The sequence below is a fragment of the Electrona antarctica genome (assembly GCF_951216825.1).
Source record: "Electrona antarctica genome assembly, chromosome: 13".
Taxonomy (NCBI): domain Eukaryota; kingdom Metazoa; phylum Chordata; class Actinopteri; order Myctophiformes; family Myctophidae; genus Electrona; species Electrona antarctica.
Window position 1 is genome coordinate 33,177,638 of NC_136794.1, and position 21,674 is coordinate 33,199,311.

General features: G+C 47.9%; 1 protein-coding gene across 1 annotated transcript in view; it reads right to left on the reverse strand.

The window, feature by feature from the left end:
* Positions 1 to 3,231: 3,231 nt before the first annotated feature.
* The window catches only part of klf7b (Kruppel like factor 7b), a gene marked incomplete at its 5' end in the record, with an annotated part of 73,497 nt that continues 55,054 nt past the window's right edge, over positions 3,232 to 21,674 (reverse strand). The window contains 3 exons of the mRNA XM_079518161.1: positions 3,232 to 3,436; positions 10,203 to 10,326; positions 17,409 to 18,081. Of these exons, the coding sequence (XP_079374287.1) occupies positions 3,385 to 3,436; positions 10,203 to 10,326; positions 17,409 to 18,081 (849 nt within the window). The 3' untranslated portion in view covers positions 3,232 to 3,384. The remainder of the gene's footprint in view (positions 3,437 to 10,202; positions 10,327 to 17,408; positions 18,082 to 21,674) is intronic.

The following is a 21,674-nucleotide window of genomic DNA, read 5'->3' on the forward strand; positions in this document are numbered from 1 at the left end:
TTCAAAGTGTTCTGTTTGTTTCGTTATGCTCTCCAGTCAAGAGCGAGGATAGGTGTTTTTATTTGTCTTTCTTCCCTACTAAACAACAGCTAAAGTCCTACTGGAAAAAGAAAAAGATTTGGGAGCAGAAGAAATAACTCTGGGAAGCAGTGTGTGTGTGTGTGTGTGTGTGTGTGTGTGTGTGTGTGTGTGTGTGTGTGTGTGTGTGTGTGTGTGTGTGTGTGTGTGTGTGTGTGTGTGTGTGTGTGAGATAGATGCCGCCATGCAGTGACTGTTCATTAACTTGATAATTATTTTCCTACGTTTATTTTATTTTTTTCTTTGTTTTTTTGTTTTGTCTTATCTCAGAAAAGCCATGAGCAAATAAAACGGTGTGTGCGTGCATATGCGTATGTGTGCTTGCGTGTGCGTGCATATGCGCCTGTGTGTTTGCGTGAGAGCATAGGTGCGTGAGAGCATAGGTGCAGGTGTGTGTGTGTGCGTATGTGTGTGTGTGCATGCGCATGAGTGCATGTGTGTGTGTGTGTGTGTGTGTGTGTGTGTGTGTGCGCGCGTGTGTGTTTGTTTGTGTGTGAATGCATGAGTATGCAAGTGAGTGCTTAAGAGTGAGACAGCATTGTTTTTGTGTATTATGTCTTTTTAGTCTTTTTATGATTTTTTTTGTCCTTTGCATTGTTTTTTTGAAGTATTTTACATCTGTAGAGTAAAAAAAAAAACACAGTTAACATTGAAAAAGTCAGTGCAGACCATGGATTACGAAACAGGCAAGTTCCATCGGGACTGAAATTGACCGTTCATGTCCATTCTGATTGGCGTCTAAGTCCAGGGGTCTCCCTGTCCAGCCAATGAACTCCATTGTTTTCCAATCTGGGGGAGGGAGGGGAGGTCTAGTTACACTTCCCTTCCATGACCCTCCCGCTGCTTCCCTCCCCCCCCTCCCCCCCACACACACACTATCCTGGTGAACAGAATGCATTCCAGAATCAACACAAAGTCAAATAACCAGGTTCCAGTTTTATTTTTTCCTCCACCAGCTTTCTGGCATGGCAGGCTGGCTGGATGGCTTTGGTAGGGCCACTGAGGATCATGCCAAGGGCTGTGTGTGTTTGTGTGCGTGTGCGTGCATGTGTGTGTGTGTGTGTGTGTGTGTGTGTGTGTGTGTGTGCATGTGTGTGTGTGTGTGTGTGTGTGTATATTACTGTATTACTGCACTTGTGAGGGTCAAATGTTCGAGTAGAGTAGAATTTGAGAAATATTTGTATGTCTCTAAATGTTATGATGAATTGAAAAAGGTGGACCCTCTTGTAAACAAGTCTAGTGCTTTATTGTTCGTCCACTCACAGTTTTCTGTATTGAGTTATGCTTGAAATGTACTGTAATTCTGCAAACTGTTAATAAATACGTCAATCAATCAATCAAAACTGTATCTGATTTATAGAGTTAGACTTGAAATTCAAAAGATTCCGGTTGGGGTTAGGATTAGCATTTAGAGGTCTGTTAAGGTGGTTGCACACCGGCCGCGTTTTTCGGAAAACCGATGGAGAAACGCAGCTAAAAATCCGAATTCGCATCCGATTCGCGCCCGGTGTGTGGAGACCTTTAGGGTTGGAGTTATGGCAATTCCTTTATACTGTAGTTGCGTGCAGAGAATAGCTGATTGAAACATGTGTTCCAGTGAGCTTGTAGATCAATTTATCAGAAAATGTTTGCTATTGCATCCTCAAATTGTGATGTCCTCACAAGTATAGTAATTAATAGCATACTGTGTGTGCGTGCATGCGTGCGTGTGCGTGTGTGTGTGCGTGCATGCGTGCGTGTGTGCGTACGTGCGTGCGTGTGGTTTTTCAGCTGGATTTGGATTGCATGGCAGAAGGAGCAGAATGAAAAACAGAAGGCCCTTTTCTCTCTCCCCTTTCATTTCAGGCCAACAATACGATTCATTTCTCTCTCTCTCTCTCTCTCTCTTGCAGAGTTTCATATGATTTCCTGGGCTTTTTAAAATGTGTTTTGTTTTGTTCGTTTTTCCGTCATCTGCAGATAGTGCCAGCAGGGGTTGAATTCTGTTGTTTCCCGTATTTGTTTTATCATTTTGTCTATTTGTCTATTTGTCGAAAGCATCGGGTTTTCAGTTCCTTTTTCTTCCAAATTGTCATTCATGTGAATCTTTTAAGACATTTTCATCAAAGAGAAGAAAGAACAATCTGTCATTCTTAACGATAATTATAGCAATTATTTGTCTTTTCTGTAGAAAAGAAAACAAAGGCAAGAAAGTGTCGCTGCGCATTTCAAAAATGTTCTTCGCGTCGCCGCGTGGCCCATGGAGGTGGCAGGCGCTTTTCCTTTTTAAGTGAAGGTGAGAGATACAAGCATCCTGCCCGAGGTCAGGCTGAGAGCTGCGTCTCCTGGCTGTCACCACGGCGGGCTGGGGCCGTCCAAATGGAAAGCTGGGCTCGTCCAAAAAACGGGACACGCGCTGATCCCGAGGCCGTTAGAACAGCAGCCATCTTGGAGGTCATTCCTACAGTCTCTCTCCTGCAGATTTTGGCATTGTTGTTTTCACACAGATTTCTGAGGTTGACATACCGGTAATTATTATTTTTGTTGCCATTTCAACTGTGGCAGGTGGTGGTTTGTTTGCGTCGCGTTCTTGTGACAAACAACAGAAAACCGGTTAAATGATCTTGCTTCCAAACACAGAGTCGCCGTTTCTTCGAAAAGCGCTGATATTTGGATACTGAAGCTGAGCAGGTCTTGTGATCGAAGTTGTTAGTTTTATGGTAAAAGAAAGATAACTACCAAAATGTTCATGTACAGAAATACAGACAAACAGCGGTTAAGTATATTGGTTTGGCAGTGTCCAAAGCCCTAAGTTGGGTCTAACTGTGATGAATGATGACGCAATCAAAGAAGAGATTAATAACAAATACGTTTGTTTCTACTGTAAAGTTGTGAGTTGTGGTAATCTGAAAATAAAAACAACATCTAAGCGTGCTCCTCTCCACGTTCACTGCATGTCCTTCCTTGAAACTTCCCCTCTCCGTCCCATTGCTGTTGGTATACAGCGCTATAGGTTCCATCTCTCCGTCCCATTGCTGTTGGTATACAGCGCTATAGGTTCCATCTCTCCGTCCCATTGCTGTTGGTATACAGCGCTATAGGTTCCATCTCTCCGTCCCATTGCTGTTGGTATACAGCGCTATAGTTCCATCTCCTATAGCGGATAGGTGGAGGTGGTCCGTTTCGGAAGGCGGTGTTTGTGGACGGGGGCGAGACCGGGCAGATCGAGGCCGGCGCGTGGTCGTTCAGTGGTTCTATCCCCTCTCTCTCCTGTCTCTCTCTCTCTCTCTCCCTCTCTCCGGTGCCCTCTCCTCCTTCACCTCCTCTTCAGATGTGCCTCTTCATGTGCAGAGCCAAGTGGTCCGACCTGGAGAAACACCTGCAGAGAGAGAGCGAGAGAGAGACACACAGAGGTTTAATATTAGGACATACAGTCCCATTCTGTTGGTCTGTTCCAGGCTGACTTCTATAGGTACCTTTCAAAACCTTTCAGGCGAAAGGTACCTCTGGCCGCCAGGTGGATTCCAAAAGTGGTACAGTACATTTCAGGAACGTGAAAAAAAAATTAAAAAAAATAACCTGTGTTCAAATGGATCCAATGTAGATCACTCACAAGCTCTTGTTAATACTTGGTTCAATATTTATGAAACCCACAGACAATTTCACTTTCACTTAAAAGAACAATTGGAAATACCCTTTGGAAGTGTGCTTTAGTACGTGTGCAAATGTGCTTATTTACTTCCCCCCCCCCCCATGGAACAAACAGACAGGGAAAACATCTAACGTGGCTACAGTTCAAGGCCACCCGTCCATCACTGTGTGATGTAGACCCTCAGCGAGGTAAAATAGCATAACGGTAGAAAGTGCAGAGAAGCTCATTTGCTAGTCACCATCTGGAGACGTGACAGCATGTGAGAGAGTCGCCTGTGGCCGTTTTATTCCTGCCGCCAATCCATTCACCTCGCCCGGTCGGTTACTGCCACCGATAACGTGAGCCAGACATAAAGCCTGGGCACTGGGCCCACATACAACGTGTGATCTACGACATGCCAGGGGACGACTAGCTTTGTTTTCATTACGGCATCGCAAGGAGGATTATTGCGTTTAAAAGCTGAACGTCCCGCAATAAAAATGTATCAAGAAATGCTGTGAAAGAAAGCGAAAAAAAAGAACATGGGTGAGTATGAAATGGGGAATAAAAAATTAAATTTGCCAGAGGCTCGATTCATTATTAATTGGGTCCAGGAGAGAGCTGTGTGTGTGTGTGTGGGGGTGTGTGTGTGTGTGTGTGTGTGTGTGTGTGTGTGTGTGTGGGGGTGTGTGTGTGTGTGTCTCCAAAGCACACCAGAAGACAGACTGCTGTTGTAAGCGGTGTGATGAAGGCAGACAGCGGTAGAAGGAACAAACAGCACATTGAGACTCGAGCAGAGAGATGAGTTGGTCATGTGATCTGTTTTATGTGTCTCAGACACTTTGTTTGCTTTGCTTTCGCCATGTGCTGCTAGCAAGCAAGCTAGCTGGCGCGCTCCTCCACTCTTCAATACACACTCTCTCCTATTCGCTCTAAAGCAGTGGTTCCCAAACGTTTCAGCTCAAGACCCCCCCAAAAAATAGAAATGAGACGACCCAAACTAGTGAAAATAGCAGATATACAAGCTCACAAGGTGTCGCTTTGCGCCGCGTTGTGAGCTTGGGGTTTGAAACACGTAGTCACATGCGGAGCCGTGCACCAGAAAAACAGCTCACACTCCACGATCTCCTGTTTTCAGCATACAAACCATCTAGAGTGGCCAACTTCCTGCAATTGAAATCACGGACACCAGGTCACGTGTTTAATTCTAAAAGATTAAATTAAATAAAAAATGGAAGCCCAGAAAAAGTACTGTATATTATGTAAAGTTTTTTTATTATATTAACAACCTGAATTATATTAGCCTCCCATATATTAGGAACCAAGTGTGTCACATATCAGTTCAATAAGGGACACTTCTTTTAGTTCCCAAATAAGGGACGATTCCCTATTTCAAGGTTGGCAACCACCGGCGCACACCCAACTACAGGTTATATTCATCTTGAGCTTTCCTCCGCATGCTACGTGCTCTGAGTCAGACCGATTGGTGTGTGTGTGTGTGTGTGTGTGTGTGTGTGTGTGTGTGTGTGTGTGTGTGTGTGTGTGTGTGTGTGTGTGTGTGTGTGTGTGTGTCAGGGGACGGTGGAGGGCCGGACAGATGGCCCTGCGAGTCAGCGTGTCACCGTCAGGGGCCTCGCCACACCAGCTGGCACACTCCTGACACCCCCACCCCCCAACACACCCCCTCACACCCCCTACAATACATTCATCAAAAGTAACTATAGTAACTAAAGCTCCACAACTAAAGTAAAAAGTAAAAAGTACAATATTTGCCTACATGTAATGGAGTAGAAAAGTAGAAGTATAAAGAATAAAGCATTGTTTCTCAAAGTGTGGGTCCCCAGCAGGGGGTCTCCAGCTAAATGAGTTGATATAGCGCCACAATAATTTCCATTTAAAAGTTGGCAAATCAATCTAAGCTCACAGTGCAGCGAGCTTCTACTATTTTAGAATTTGCATTAAACATGAACCTTCTCTTCTGGGGGTCCCTGGCACAAGGGCTTTTCAGATGGGGTCTGTGTCCAAATACATATCAATTTGGGGGTCCTTGACACGAAAATGTGTGACAACCACTGGTATAAAGTATTACAAATTAGCCTATACTCAAGTAAAGTAAATGTACTGTGCACAGCCCCTCCCCTCTTGTTTCCTCAGGTCTTGTTGCCTTGATCTCCTTCGCTTCCTTTCTCCTTTGACCCCCAAATCAGCCCCCCTCCCCTCTCTCTGTCTTCCGTCTTTCTCATTCATGCCCAATAGGGGCTCCCTGCTTGATTTGGGAGGATTAATGACACACTGGTGCGTGCGTGCGTGCGTGCGTGCGTGCGTGCGTGCGTGCGTGCGCGCGCGCGCGCGTGAGTGCGTGGAAAACAAGGCAGGAAAAAAAATACGTTTAAGCTAAGCCTTTTCCACAAAATGTACAAGTAAAGCGTTCCCCTCACATCAAGTATTGATGTGATTCTTTTTAGCTTTTACCACAAAGAGACAGTACAACTAAATGTTTTTTACACGGTCCAAAAAATAAAAAATTAAATAGTAATAGTACAAACAATAATCTGCTTAGAGTTGGTTTTGTCCCAAGAAAGAAAAGAAGAAGCTCACATTGCATTGACATGATATGAGCTTGTAGTTCTGCTATTTTCCCAATCAGTTTGAAAGTAAATGTGAAAGTGGTTTAATGTGAACGAGAGCTTGGGACTAAATAATAACCACAGTAACGCAGGTTATTCGTTTTCATTTCCTGAAAAGTAACGCACGCACGCACGCACGCACACACGCACGCACGCACGCTCACACACACACACACAAAGATGCTGAGGATAGAGCTCTATTTGATGACACAGAGGAGTCCATGACAATTCACTGGTGCTAAGAAAGAAAGCACCAGTTCTTTCTTTCTTTCTTTCTTTCTTTCTTTCTTTCTTTCTTTCTTTGTGCATTAGTGTACTACTGTGTACGGTGTGTGAATACTCTGTCTAGTGCTGTTCTCTCATTAAAACACAAACTTACAGCAGCTGGATTTGGGTGCACACAATCATGCATGCATGTCTGTATACATGTGTGTGCGTGCGTGCTGTGTGTCTATGCGTGTGTATGCCAGTACAGTACAGTACATGGTTAATGCGGTCCCACCTCTCAGCCAGGATTATAAGCATCCTACAGTGTTCTGAAGGGCTTTACTTTACAACTCCAGCTACAGCGCCCCCACAACACCCAATTACACCGTCCCTGGGGTCACACACACACACACACACACACACACACACACACACACACACACACACACACACACACACACACACACACACACACACACACACGCGCGCGGTATTGCCATACTTGTGAGGACATCGCCATTTTGGGACATACAGTCCAAGTCCTTCAGGCAGTGGGTAAGTGGAGCTGGTATCTGGTGCCAGTCCATTAGTTGGTACTGCTCTGCCAACACCCGATGCAGGGCGAAAAAGGGTCTGTGGTCGCCAATAGCCGGGGTCCATTTGGTAAGTGGTTTCCGCTGTGAGGGACAACAGTAAACACGCACGCATGCACGCATGCACGCACGCATGCACGCACGCACGCACGCACAAAAGCACAATACCCCCTATACCTGCCCTCATTGTGCCACTATAGTGCATTTCTTTCCAGTGGGCCAGAGGCTACTGACTTCAATATAGTGAGTGTATGTCAATATGGTTTACTCTGAGGTTACAATGAGAACATTGCATTGTGTTGATACGACTCAATATACTGAACAATCTGAATCAATGGAATGCAGTCATGCAATTATAAATTGCGGATAGTTAATTGAGTTAAATAAATAAAAGCCATGTCTAGTTGAAATCCATTAACTTTGGGGGTCCACAGGTTTCTGCCCAACAGCGACAACATAAAGCATTGAATTGAACACTTCTGATGAGCAAACTGTTATTGATCAACAGCCTCAACTGTACTCTACACATGATCCAAATAACTGACACTGATAAATCCATGCTTCATCTAGGAGAATCTGCTGTGTGTGTGTGTGGTGAGAGTCACAACAGGAGGGATTGTTCGTGGTTCCATCTGGAGCGAAGTAAGTCACGGTGCCAGGATAGTGATTGATTGTTGTGTTTGAGTGTATGTCAGAGTCAGCATGTATGTGTGTGTGTGTGTGTGTGTGTGTGTGTGTGTGTGTGTGTGTGTGTGTGTGTGTGTGTGTGTGTGTGTGTGTGTGTGTGTGTGTGTGTGTGTGTGCATACAGTGCATACAGTACATGTGGTAGTCGCAGTGACAAGCTGTCAGGTGACAATGGACTGTGTGTGTGTGTGTGTGTGTGTGTGTGTGTGTGTGTGTGTGTGTGTGTGTGTGTGTGTGTGTGTGTGTGTGTGTGTGTGTGTGTGTGTGTGTGTGTGTGTGTGTGTGTGTGTGTGTGTGTGCGTGCGTGCGCACCGTACACACACTCGTGTTTGAGTGAAACAAAGGGTGAACCAATACTATACAAGTCTAACTGCATGTCAGGTAATTTACCCCCTTTTGTCTGTTATGCAGATCGCATTTGGCAGGAAACAAGTGCAGACCCAGCAACATGTATTTTTTAATAAGGAAGTGTTTTACTCCTGTGTGCCATTGAGCTATATTATTTGTGCCGGATTGGTGGCCCCCACAATCTAAAATAAAGGGATTTAAGATCATTAAAGCTGGGCTGTTGCCTGAGTCCAATGCGTTTCTGCCTACTTCCGGTCCAGGACTTGTCCCTATTTGTTGTCCCCATTCTCAATAGAAGTCTATGTAGAAGAGCCGCCATTGGACTGGCCCCATGAAGTGAACGGAGTTTTCGTAACTCTGTCTTACTCTATGGCTCCTGGGCCAGGCTAACCATACCGTGACCCGGAGTCCAATGTTTTAACAGCTTGAGCCCTAGCCCTTATTACAGACCTGCAAGCTCACGACGTATTGTACAGATCAGCTATTTTCAGCAAAATTGACTTGGTGTGCACAAAAGTACTGTGGTTAAAAAAGAAAACAGTTGCTTTGGATTTGAAGTCTGTTTGGAGGGGTTGTTTGAGACAAAAAAAAACTACTATCACACTTCCAATGTGCTGAAGCTCACACTATCTGCTTTTACCACCACGACCTTTAGCCACAATCCACTTCAGTCTATTCAGCAGGAAAACACGCTGCTCTGCTCACAACTGTAATACTTCAGTGTTTGGTATACTGTGTGTGTGTGTGTGTGTGTGTGTGTGTGTGTGTGTGTGTGTGTGTGTGCGTGTGTGCGTGCGTGCGTGCGTGCGTGCGTGCGTGCGTGCGTGCGTGCGTGCGTGCGTGCGTGCGTACACCGTGTTTTGTGTAAGCACATGCGGCCGGGTATGCAGCGCAGTATGAATGCACGTGCGATGAATAGGACAGGAATGTAAATGAGCTCGAAGCAGGCAGAGCCCATGATGAGGGCTGCATGGCAGCGCTGCAGAGCCAGCAACCATGACAACACATGCTGTCTGAGACATGCACGGCCACGCGTCAGCAACGCTGCGACCAGCGCTGTCTGGAACACGTACAGTACAGCATGTACATGCCAGGGGATCATCGCATGGATTTACCCAGTAAGACCTGAGGACGATTCTACAAATGCCTTCTAAACCGGTGTTTCTCAATCCTTTTCGTGCCAAGGGCCCCATGAAATGTATAGGTAATTTGGCAGTGGACTGCCCATCAGATGTTTTTGGTGCCACAGACCCCCAGAAGAGAAGATTTGTGATTTAAAAAAAATTATTCAAAGAATGTGACACAAATGTTCAAAAATTGCAGATACCAAACTCTATATAGTATTCAAGAGGTGTAGTTCCAGACTCTATATAGCATTCAGGAGGTGTAGTTCCAGACTCTATATAGCATTCAGGAGGTGTAGTTCCAGACTCTATATAGCATTCAGGAGGTGTAGTTCCAGACTCTATATAGCATTCAGGAGGTGTAGTTCCAGACTCTATATAGCATTCAGGAGGTGTAGTTCCAGACTCTATATAGCATTCAAGAGGTGTAGTTCCAGACTCTATATAGCATTCAGGAGGTGTAATTCCACACTATAAGCCGAAAGTATTTTTCGGCTAACCCTCAAGTGGTTAATGTAAAAAAAAAAAAGGTTCCTATCGCACAAAGATCGCACAAAGATCCCCCCTCCCCTGTAGTAACTCTGAGGACCCGCTAGGGGTCTCGGACCCCCCTGTTGAAGACCCCTGTCCTAATGCATAAAAAACGAGCCAAAGTTAAAGCTACACGTTCTAAATCATGATCGGCACACAGGTGTGTAACAGCTGAGTAAATACGGCCCGTGGAAGCAGCATCAGCGCTGGGCTTAGTTGTTACCACTCTCTCCACAGGAAAACAATTACACCGGCAGCACCACTGTTCATCATGTGTCACCTGGCTCACTGTCGGCGCCCATGGGCCACTGGGATTCCTGTGTCTCGGTGTGTGTGTGTGTGTGTGTGTGTGTGTGTGTGTGTGTGTGTGTGTGTGTGTGTGTGTGTGTGTCCTATACCTGTCGCAGTGGTTACACTTGAAGGGCTTGGCACCGGTGTGTTTGCGATAGTGTCGCGTCAACTCGTCACTCCGGGCAAAGCGCCACTCACAGCCCTCCCACGAACACTTGTACGGCTTTTCACCTGAGAGAGAGAGAGAGAGAGAGAGAGAGAGTGAGAGAGAGAGAGAGAGAGATTAACGTTCACATATTCTATTGGCATTTCAAAATTTCCCCAAACCCAAACCCAAAAAATACAAGTCATCTTTTAATGTTTTATGTAACCCACGCACGCACGCACGCACGCACGCACGCACGCACGCACGCACGCACGCACGCACGCACGCACGCACGCACGCACGCACACACACACAGACAGAGACAGACAGACAGACAGAGACAGACAGACAGACAGACAGACAGACAGACAGACAGACAGACAGACAGACAGACAGACAGACAGACAGACAGACAGACAGACAGACAGACAGACAGACAGACAGACAGACACACCTTAGGGGCCAGCCAGACCTTATCCTAATACGACAGTCATTTCAATGAGCCAATCGAGTCAATTAGCTCGGTCTAAATGAAGTCTTTCAGCATGGCTGCATGTTAATTCATAATCTCCCCCCCTCTCCCCCCACCCCCTCCAAAATCTGCCTGAAAATGAAACTGGTTTTCTCCCTCTGGTACCCTGCAGCCCCCCCTCCCTCCCCCCTCTCTCCCCCGCACGGACCCCCTGAGGTGGGATCTGAAATGTAAATGAAGTTTCATCTTCACTTTAGCAGATGGGAGGAGAGATGTACCATTGTTCCCAGGCTGTAGCAGGCTGCAGTTATCCCTACATGATAAAAAGCCTTCCGGCTGGGGTGTGTGTGTGTACGCGACTACGTGTGCATTCGTGTGTGTGTGTGTGTGTGTGTGTGTGTGTGTGTGTGTGTGTGTGTGTGTGCGTGCGTGCGTGCGTGCGTGCGTGCGTGCGTGCGTGCGTGCGTGCGTGCGTGCGTGCGTGCGTGCGTGCGTGCGTGCGTGCGTGCGTGCGTGCGTGCGTGCAGATTTAAGGTTGTCTTTGGAAGGGTGTGTGTCAAGTTTGTGACCCACACCATCGTATATGCCCTTTGGGTTTTTGGGGAACACCCCTGTCTACGGATGGGATGTGTGTGTGTGTGTGTGTGTGTGTGTGTGTGTGTGTGTGTGTGTGTGTGTGTGTGTGTGTGTGTGTGTGTGTGTGTGCATACCTACTGTGTCAGCCAGTAGATACAGCAGAACTGGGGGGGGTGGTAGATATAATTGGGGTCTTAATGAGTCTTAATGGGGAGTAATACGGCTGCATACAGTTGGCCAGATGTCCCGTTCTCCGCCTTATCACAGCAGCCACCAATCTTTCTTAAGCATGCACACCATGCCACAACACGCACACACACGCACACACATCACACACGCACATACACCACGCACGCACACACGCGGTGCGCACCATGCCACGCCACGCACACACTCAAACCACGGCACACACACGCACAGACGAGTCACACTTCCCAAAGTATAGTGTTGACAGTAGTGAAATTTAAAGGCCTATAATGCAACTGAGATGAAGTGGCCATTACAGAATATGTTAACAGAAAGTGCACATTACAAGAGTATGCGTGTGTGCGTGCGTGCGTGTGTGCGTGCGTGCATGCGGCCATGCGATGTTTACGCAAATCGGAAGCTCTTTACTGTCTTCAATAACAGCAGCAAAAAGATGCATGCTCATTTCCTCAAAACCCAACAGACGGCCTTCTCAGTGTGTGTGTGTGTGTGTGTGTGTGTGTGTGTGTGTGTGTGTGTGTGTGTGTGTGTGTGTGTGTGTGTGTGTGAGTTTTGTGTGTGCGTGTGTGCTCTTGCACAGAGGGGGGGGGGGGGGGGGGGGAGACAGAGAGACAGAGACAGAGACAGACAGAGAGAGATGGAAGTATATAAGTGGGGGCCACAGGTGCCAGACAGGCGGATGCTTCACACCCTTCTCGCCATAATTGGCCGAGAGTATTCCCTCAGTCTGCATTAAACGTGCACACCCACGCACGCATGCACGCACGCACGCAAGCACGCACGCACGCACGCACGCACGCACGCATGCACACGCGCGCGCAAATGAAAGCAAGGCTGACTTGGGCAACCATGACGCCAGCCAATTATAACACGGCGAGGCACGGAACCATGAAGTCACCTAGCAACTGAGAGGGGTGGGGGTGGGGGGAGGCAGAAAGACAGAGAGAGCAAGACACTGAAAGGTGAAATAGAAAGAGAGAGAGAGAGAGGGGGGGGGGGGGGGGCAGATGAAGGAAAAGGAGCGAATGGGTGAGAATGACAAAGAGACAAAATGAGAGACTCAATGGAAGAGAAGAGAGAGAGAGAGAGAGAGAGAGAGAGAGAGAGCAACATCCATGGACAATATCTACTAGCCAATTATGGGGGAGTGCGGTGGTAGTTGCCTAGCAACCCAAACTGAGAGAGAGAGAGTGAGAGAGAGAGAGAGAGAGAGAGAGAGAGAGCAGGGTTGGAGTTAGATGTACACTTGGCTAGTAGGGGGTCGATGTGAGGGTATATAGTTTTGTTGTCATAAAGCCTAATATACGGTCCGTCGAGGCCCATGCAGCGATAGTAGCCGACCCACAAGCTCACAACGCACAGCAAATGCAACGCGTTGTGAGCTTGTACGTCGGCTATTTTCACCGTGCGGACCCCGCCGTGCGACAGAGTACTAAACCGGGCGTAAGGGGGAGTGTATGGATGTCTCTCTCCAGTAGCTAGTTGTAGCTTCACTGGCAGCATGGCAGCTAGCTGTGAGCTGTAAGCACACTGCTAATTATAAGGTACACTCTCGTCTTGCAGGTTTTGAGTCTCTTGGCGATACCGTTTCCCAGCAACCCCCCCTGAGCCCCCCAAGAGTCCCTCATCCCAGACCCCCCCCCCCCATCCCCCCCCCCCACACACACACACACACACATCCCACCCCCCTGCACAAACACTCTCACAAACGCACCACAGGTGTTGAGATAAATGCTTACTTTCCATCATTGCTTCAATGCAGAGATCAAGTCATTGTACGGTGATCAATCGATCGTCTGTCTGTCTGTCTGTCTGTCTGTCTGTCTGTCTGTCTGTCTGTCTGTCTGTCTGTCTGTCTGTCTGTCTGTCTGTCTGTCTGTCTGTCTGTTGGTTTTATTTTCTGTAATAATCAGATGGTTATGATGTGCAGTATAAACTGCTGGTTTTGTTTAGAAAAATACAATAAACAACTATACTTGTATTGTTCCAAAAAGCAAGCAGACAGACAAACAGACAGGCAGATTTAACTGGGTGTCATACAATCCAGCTAGAGTTTTACGTGAGGCACAGATCATTGTGATCTGTAATTCCCATTTCACACACACAGAGAGAGAGAGAGAGAGAGAGAGAGAGAGAGAGAGAGAGAGAGAGAGAGAGAGAGAGAGAGAGAGCAATCTTGGCTGAGACTCAGTAAGTGCTTGGGAGATTAACTCCATTTAATTAAATATATTCTATATTAACATAACCAACATAATCCCGGATGGAAACACTATGGGGACCGAGAGACAGGAAAGTAAATGCTTTTAAATCGTCTCATAATGAACGCTGCATTTGAAAAGAGCCATTTTGTTTTGCTTTGGACACGTCAGCAACATTCAGCAACATTAACTTTGTCACTGTCGGGTACTGGAAACCTTGTATGTCGTTCTCGGGCAGAAAACTCCTATGTCCATTGTTTGTTTTTTTACTTTTTGTGTTTTTCTCATAAATTAACGCCCTACTTGACCATACAGAGTCACACAAAAGCACCAAAAGTAGCAGATCCACACGCTCTGAACACTTGAATCCTGAATAGGAACAGTTTTGGTTTCCACCGGACAGAGACCGTTTAGCTAAAGTACAGTGTTGAGGTACTTTTCAATACTTGATACTTCTACCCCATTCCATCTCAAGAGGCAAATATTGTCATCGTCACAAAACCATACATTATCCAATTAAGTCCAACATTATACTGTAAGCTCACAACGCGTTGCAATGCATCACGTTGGGAGCTCGTAGATCTGATATTTTGGAAAATGTTTATAAAATATTGAGTACTTTTGGTTTAGTGCCTTGTGGTATAGTGTCTAGATATTCTGTTGCCGATACTGTTTGTACTTTTTAGGCCTTTTACTTGTGACATTCGTGCATGTGCGTGTGCGTGCGTATGCGTGAGCGCGTGCGTGTGTGTGCGTGTGTATTTTGGCTGAGGGTATGTGACTTCATGTAATACACTATGCTGGCTGTTTGCTCTCCGCTAACTTCATCTTTCTGAACATGTACATGTTCAATGATTAATGACCATAATAACTCAAAAAGAGGATTACTCTAATTACACTAACTGTACTGAGCTTGTAATGAGCATATCGGGTGGGAACCCCCTACCCCCCCACCCCCCCCATATTCACATATTCACACATCCTTCCCCCCCCCCCCCCCCCCACACACACACACACACACACACACACACACGCCTAAGCATATACATAATAAATAAATGCAACACCCTGAAGACGCTTTTTGCAATAATATTGCAAAATCATCTTCAGGGTCTTGCATTTTTTTTACATGTATTTTTTAATTTCTATTGCCATCATTACTGTATGTGTATGTGTGTGCGTGTGCGTGTGTGTGTGTGTGTGTGTGTGCGTGTGCGTGCGCGTGTGCGTGTGTGCGTGTGTGTGTGTGTGTGTGTGTGTGTGCGTGTGCGTGCGCGTGTGCGTGTGTGTGTGTGCGTGTGTGTGTGTGTGGGGGGGGGGGGGGGGGGGGTGAATATGTCTTATATCAGCTCACTGGTGATTAACATCAGTGGGGAGCGGGATGGGGGGGAGTGGGGAGCGGGATGGGGGGGAGTGTGGAGCGGGATGGGGGGGGGGGTGGGGAGCGGGATGGGGGGGAGTGGCGAGCGGGGTGGGGGGGGAGTGTGGAGCGGTATGGGGGTGGAGTGGGGCGGTACAAAAACCTGCCGAGTCGACAACGGGCCTGAGGAGCCAGATTACAGACGCTGCAGCTCCGCTATAGCGCTAACACTACAAGGCTGCACCGCAGGCCATTAGCTGCTCCGTTATGGATTAGCCATACTAAAGGCTATATGACTAATGCTACGCTGCTGGAACTTTGGGACACGCTATATTAACCCTGGTTTGGGAGCGTGCAGCACGGTTAAACGCTAAAGCCACACACAGTGGTGTGTAGCCAGGGTCATATAAGCCTGTGACATGCCGGATAAAAAATATACCATACTGAATACTGTACAACCTGCACGCTATATTTGATTTATCCCGGCCAACAGAGGGCAAACTGAGATGGCTGGTTGACGTTGGACAGTGAAAACCTGAGGTCAAACATTGCTCTAAGATGCACAGCATGTGGAGATGTTGGATAATACGGCCTACAGACCACAGCTGTCAATAGACCTAATGCTATGGATGCAAGCTGTGCTATAATGCTATAGTGAACACCAGGGTCAGGTTCAGCATCAGGCTGCCATGCTGGAGGAAGCACATGCACAAGGCAATCTCTGAGCAGGACTCACGTCATATGATGGCACTATAAAGCCCAAAACACACCATTGGGTCGCCTTACAACAAAACGGTTGCGAGTAGACGCATGCGTCTCGACCAATTGGTGTGGTTTGGGCTTAAAAGGCTATACGAGAATTGGAGCTGTGTGGGATGGGTCTACTGGCGTGTGAGCTGTCAGTGGCCTGCAGGTTCAGAGGAAGGCCAGTGGCCTGCAGGTTCAGTGGCCTGCAGGTTCAGTGGCCTGCAGGTTCAGTGGCCTGCAGGTTCAATGGCCTTCAGGTTCAGTGGCCTGCAGGTTCAATGGCCTGCAGGTTCAGTGGCCTGCAGGTTCAGTGGCCTGCAGGTTCAATGGCCTTCAGGTTCAGTGGCCTGCAGGTTCAGTGGCCTGCAGGTTCAGTGGCCTGCAGGTTCAGTGGCCTGCAGGTTCAGTGGCCTGCAGGTTCAGTGGAAGGCCAGTGGCCTGCAGGTTCAGTGGCCTGCAGGTTCAGTGGCCTGCAGGTTCAGTGGAAGGCCAGTGGCCTGCAGGTTCAGTGGCCTGCAGGTTCAATGGCCTGCAGGTTCAGTGGCCTGCAGGTTCAATGGCCTGCAGGTTCAGTGGCCTGCAGGTTCAGTGGCCTGCAGGTTCAGTGGCCTGCAGGTTCAATGGCCTGCAGGTTCAGTGGCCTGCAGGTTCAGTGGCCTGCAGGTTCAGTGGAAGGCCAGTGGCCTGCAGGTTCAATGGCCTGCAGGTTCAGTGGCCTGCAGGTTCAGTGGCCTGCAGGTTCAGTGGAAGGCCAGTGGCCTGCAGGTTCAGTGGCCTGCAGGTTCAGTGGCCTGCAGGTTCAGTGGAAGGCCAGTGGCCTGCAGGTTCAGTGGCCTGCAGGTTCAGTGGAAGGCCAGTGATAGTTAGCAGTTAAAGCTGTGTGTAAAACGCATTCAGACATGGCTGATCCAGTGAGGTGGAAGTCGTGTTTGCCTGCCAGTCTATCAATCATCAAGCAATTACCAAGGCCAGGCCTGTTGGCACTTGTCATGGCTTCACGGGCCGCTGTGCCGGGATTAAGAGTTATGAGGAGATGGAGAAATCTGCCAGAGCAACTAAGTGTGACAGTGTTACCGAGGCTGAGAATAATGGCATTCACATCCAAGAAAAACCTCAGGAAAAAAAAGGGATAAAGACAGATTATGGAAAGAGGCAAGCGCTATATGCTATGTTTTCTATTCAAGCTTATCTGGTTTTAGTGTATGTAACTGTACAGTATGTCTGTAACACTGTCAGGGAAGAAAAGGAAATGTGTGCTTTAGTGCCGTGGTTCTGTGGGGTCCGGGAACCCCCCAGGGGTCCAGCTGGTTCCCAGCATAAAAGTGAAACGGGAACAGCTGTTAAGCCCTCTTTCACTGGTACATTTTTCACAATAACCATTCCACATAAGGTGTGATTTTTTTTTGACAACTTAAGTATTTTTTATTCGCGAGAGTAAACCAGGCATATAACACTGTCACGCGCACGCACACACAGTGCCACGTGCGTGCGTGCGTGCGTGCGTGCGTGCGTGCGTGCGTGCGTGCGTGCGTGCGTGCGTGCGTGCGTGCGTGTGCATGTGTGTGTGTGCATGTGTGTGTGTGTGTGTGCGTGCGCGTGCGGCCTCACCTGTGTGTGTCCTCTGGTGTGCCTTGAGGTGGGAGCTCTTGGTGTAAACCTTCCTGCAGCCGTTGAACTGACAGCGATGGACTCTCTTCTTGTTCTCCGGTATGTCTCCCGCCAGGCTGCCCCCCCCTCCCTGTTCACTGTCACTGAGGGCCCCTCCTCCTCCTCGGGCCCCTGGCGGCGACGAGGGCAGGGCCCGCGCCGACGCCATCCCCACCTTCTTGGCCACCAGCTTGAGCGTCAGCGTGCCGTCCGCCGTGGCGGTGAGCGTCTGCGCGGGCTTGACCAGGTGGCGGCCCAGCTCCGGGGACGAGGGCGGCGTCAGGGACGTGACGGCGAGCTGCGCGGCGCTCACCCCCACCAGGCCCTGGTGGTGGTGGTAGTGGTCCTTGGCGGTGGTGGCGAGGACAACGGCGCCCGTCTCGGGGTCCACTAGCGGTCCTCCGCTCTTGCTGAGGTGGATGATCCGGGCCTGGACTTTGGGCGCCAGCAGCGGAGGAGGCGAGCTGGGCTGGTCGGGCAGGCCGCCGGGCAGGAGCGGGTCGCTCGGGTCCTCATCGCTGTCGCTGGAGGCCTGCATGAAGGCCGGCGTCAGGAGGCAGTCCAGCTCCTCGTCGAAAAGCTCCGAGAGACGCTTGGGCTCCGTCTGTAGGTAACGCTCCAGCTCTAGACACGTCTGCAAGAGAGAGAGAGAGAAGACGATGGATGCATCGGTCAGTGTTATGCAGCATGTTTCACAACCAGGATCAGCTTCATTGTCGAATTACAAGTACAAGAGTCGGTGAATTTTTGTTTTCGTGCATAGTTCCCACCGTGGATATCAATGCCGGAAAAAAGAAGGTTTGAGCAAAGGTTTTACGACAAACTGTACAAGTAAAGTGTTTCCCCTGTATGAGATAGTGACAAGCATTTGCTACAAAACTGTGCAACTATACGTTTTCTTTTGTTTTAGCTTTTACCACAAACTGTGGTAAGTAAAGGTTTTTTCCCCTGTATGGGTGCTCGTGTGCTTTCTGAGGGGAGGTGCGCTTGTCAACCGGTCTTCGGTTATCAAGTTCATGTGAATGGAATGATATGAAATCGGAGTGACTGGGTAATAGTCAAAGAATGGTCAAACTCGTTTTGAGGCCAAAACTTAGTCAAAGAATTGTAGGAGGGAGAGATAGAGAGGGGGAGAGCAGGAGAGAGCCTATTAAGGGAGAGATGGAGCTTGAGAGGGGGAGAGCAGGAGAGAGCAGGAGAGAGGGGGAGAGCAGGAGAGAGCAGGAGAGAGGGGGAGAGCAGGAGAGAGCCTATTTCACCAATGCTAGAGAGGAAGAGAGAGAGCAGTATTTCAAACTTAATAATAACCAAGCCTGGGTACCAAAGCCTGAACACACTGATTAACAAGTTGTCGGGGCAATAACCCTGGCAACACCAGGCTTCACACGCAGCACGTTATGCTTGTTATGATTGTAATTATTATAATGATTATAATTGACACTTGATTACAGACATGCATCTATCTCGGTTTGCCATGCAAACAAAGCCAAGTACTATTTCAACAATAACCACAGCACACCCCCCTTCAATTCTTTCTTTGCCTGCTGACTCTGAACGTCCAAAGTTCATTGTACATCTTCCACTGTTTACCAATCTATCAGGGCTGACTCCAGGGGGCTGCTCTAGGTGTTGCATTTCTGTGCAGCTGTTGACCATGTGTCACCGAGCACGTGGGCTCTGTCCTGAGAGAGGAGGGATTTAGGCCGTGATTGATGGCCGCTGCCGGGCCGGCGCTCTCCAGAGTGCTGAACTGTGGAAGCCTCACTGTTTCCCTCAGCTCACTGAAATCAACCAGCCATGGAATTTATATTACCAGATGGGAGGGGAGGGGGCGGACAGAAAATGGAGCGAGAGGGAAGGGAGAAGCAGAGGGAAGGAAAGGAAAATAAACGTAAAGGTGAGGTGGAGGATTTTGGCACTCGAAGACCCATGGTATGCCTGCTATCTACTTGACCGATACCGTTATGCACCTTCATGTTGTTAGATATTTATATAGATTTGTATTTGTGTAGTTTAGTTTTGGCACTGATCACATTGAGATTTTAATGTCTGTCTTCTCGAGACTGTAGATGTTGCGTGAGGTTTAGTGCATAATGCATTTTTATACACAAAATACACTGAAATCTGTGTCACGATAAAGTCACTCTCACGAGAGGATTTTACTGTGTAGAGATTAGAGAATAAACTGAAACAATGAAAGAAAGGTTGGCAACTGTTTTAGATTTGAGATTTCACTATGAAGCAACACTTTTAGATTCCTAATGCTTCACGATACCACATAATCTCAGATCTTCCCCTATAAATCACCACCTGCTTCGGAAAGCAATCATGTCACAGACATGATTCCCAAAGTGGGGTCTCTAGGGACCCCAGGACCCCAGGACCCCAGGGGTTCATCAGGGCGATCCTGGGGGTCCCCAACCAACTGGACCCTCTGGGAGTGGACTCTGAGAGTGCCAAATGGATCGGAAACCATGTGTACACTCTCAGAGTCATGGGCGTCCGTGAACCGAACCGTGGGGGTCTGCTTCAAAGTTTTTGAGAGCCACTGATGTAATCTGCAGGTTCCTCTCTCTCAACTGAACCCTGACGTTGCACGGGAAGAGAGTGCTACACCCAACAAACAACATAACGGACTGAAAACAGATCTGCATTTTTATGTTTCCTTCTGCGCAGGAGTCATTAGAATGAGAAATGTCCTGCCAGGAGAAAAGGGGGAAAATGGGGGCAAAGGCAGAAGTTGGAATTACATGACGGAGAGAGACACTGGGACGATGCATGGCTCACTAAGCGTCCATTCAGCAGTTTGTACAGTACAGTACAGTACAGTACAGTACAGTACAGTACAGTACAGTACAGTACAGTACAGTACAGTACAGTACAGTACAGTACAGTACAGTACAGTACAGTAAATGCTCCTGGCTCCAGCATCGCTCCTGTAGCGATCATAATGCTGTGTTTTCAAATTTTAAGTGTGGCATTCATGATTTTTAACATCGGCAATAGGAAATGCAGGAAAGAAAAAAGATATTTGTAGTCGTTGTGCATGGGCCAGATTTGATAGTTTGGTTGAGCATGTCCAGTACGACCAGTGCGAACATGTGCAGCATTGTGTACAGATTGTATGCCTATGGGCAGTAAAAGCACACATCGCATATACTGTAGTGCAAGCCAGCAGAAGTACACAGTACAGTACAGTAGCCCAGAGCAGATCCCAGTGGTCCAGAGCAGTGCAGCAGAACACTGCACCATGCAGGCCAACGCAACGCAACCCTCCCAGGTCCCACAGCCTACATAATGGATATATACAGTACATCTGCTTCAAACAGTGCACAAAACATCGTTTTTTTTTTGTTTGTTTTGCAGGTCAAATACAGCACATCTGAAATGCTTAGTTGAGAATATATTTCGGAGGTCCAAACTACCATCTGTAAAAGCTTAACCCATTTTGACCTGAGATCAGATTCTAAAAATGTCTGTTTGAAAATGACAGTTTTCTAAAAAAGTTATGTTTCTATGTCAGTCGTTCTTCGATTTTTCAAAAATAGCAGACCTACAAGCTTGTAGATCTGCTATTTTTCAATAGCTAAAGCATAACATAATGCTAACACCAAAAGGGGTTCCCGCCCAAAATGGGTTAAAGCAGTGCTTCTCGACCTGTTCTGGATAATGGCCCACTTGGCTCCGTCCCTATCCATGTCCATACTTAACACCCCAATCGCCCATGACGAAGTTCACCGTCCTTTCTATTAGTAACACCCAGCGCCCAGGGCGAATTTTTATCCAAAAGACGAAGTTTATTGATATGAAAACCGATCGCATCGCTCTACAGCCTAGGTGCGCCTGTTGCGCAATCCTCGATGTTGCACAACAGGACGTCATCGAAAATGTTCCCCCCCTGTTTAGCCGAGGACAACGAAAATCTTAAAACGTTAATAACTCGCGATCTAAATCATCCCGTCCTATTCTAAGAAAAGATCCTGTGTTAGACGGTCCCCCGCTGTCCAGTCGCTAGTCACGTTAGATTTAATCATGCCTCCCGTTGTTGTCGATCGCCGTTAGAGTTTTGGTTACATTTAGCTGTTCCCGCCACATTCGGTATAACTTCCGGTCCGTCGGGAAAAGTGCTCCGTTGCTATAAATCGGTTGGGCGCTATGATTTAATTGATTAAATAACCCCGGGCAATCAAGAGTTTTAACAGCAGCATTAATATGACAACATATTCT